This window comes from Myotis davidii, unplaced genomic scaffold (assembly GCF_000327345.1).
Source record: "Myotis davidii unplaced genomic scaffold, ASM32734v1 scaffold2053, whole genome shotgun sequence".
Lineage (NCBI taxonomy): Eukaryota > Metazoa > Chordata > Mammalia > Chiroptera > Vespertilionidae > Myotis > Myotis davidii.
In genome coordinates this window covers 26,635-27,511 of record NW_006284252.1, presented here as the reverse complement: position 1 = coordinate 27,511, position 877 = coordinate 26,635, and the positions used below count along the sequence as shown (strand labels likewise).

At 60.0% G+C, this 877-nt stretch overlaps 1 protein-coding gene across 1 annotated transcript in view; it reads left to right on the top strand.

Annotated features, from left to right (window-relative positions):
* Nucleotides 1-877, top strand: part of LOC102754195 (sialic acid-binding Ig-like lectin 5) — a 2,355-nt gene extending 1,478 nt beyond the window's left edge. The window contains exons 2-3 of the mRNA XM_015568816.1: nucleotides 465-600; nucleotides 737-877. Of these exons, the coding sequence (XP_015424302.1) occupies nucleotides 465-600; nucleotides 737-773 (173 nt within the window). The 3' untranslated portion in view covers nucleotides 774-877. The remainder of the gene's footprint in view (nucleotides 1-464; nucleotides 601-736) is intronic.

The following is an 877-nucleotide window of genomic DNA, read 5'->3' as shown; positions in this document are numbered from 1 at the left end:
CATGAAAACACAGTGTATATAAGAAAGTAAACAGAACGGGGAGCCGCTGGAAGCCAGGGCTCCTTAGGAAACCCTTTTGTGTGTGTGTGTGTGTGTGTGTGTGTGTTTGTGTGTGTGTGTGTGCAGGAGGCTGAGCTAACCTGAGAACACTCACCCATGGATGTGCATGTAGGTGGGGAGGGGGCCAGAAGGACAGCTCTCCCACCTTCCTGCTTCCCACTGGTGCTCCTTGGGATTGGGGTGACTTCCATCTGAAGTGGGGCTGTATCTTTCTATCCCAGATGCCCCATGTGGGGCCTGGAGGTGGAGGGGAGCTCACCTGCTGGGCTCCCAGCTCCTCTCCTTCAGCCTCTCTGAGCAGAGTAAGGTACAGGACAGGTGTGGGGCAGGCCATCCGGTCAGGTGTTGGGGTTGTGGGTGGACTGAGTCCTGGACAACAGGTCACCCTTCTCCCGTGTACCCAGACAACCCGCACTCCAGCAGATGTGTGACCCAGGAGCCGCAGGGCTCCTGGCCCCTGGTCTTCACCCTGATCAGAGGGGCCCTCATGGGGGCTGGCTTCCTCCTCACCTACGTCCTCACCTGGCTCTACTACACCAGGTGAGCAGGCCTGTCTCCCCCGGGGAAGGTCAGGGATTGGCCCTGAGGTGCAGGTGGGGCCGAGCTGTCTGGCACTGCCTGGAGTTAGAGCCAAAGTGGCCGAGTCTGTGAGCTGACACCTGTGTGGGCCCCGCAGGTGTGGAGGCCCCCGGAGCAGGAGGCAGAGCTCCTGATGGATCCTCCTTCCTCTCAGGATGGGACTGAGGTTCGGACACCAGGCTAGAGGGACCGTCCTGGGACGTCAATTTCACCTTCTCCCTGGACGCTCTTGACTCAC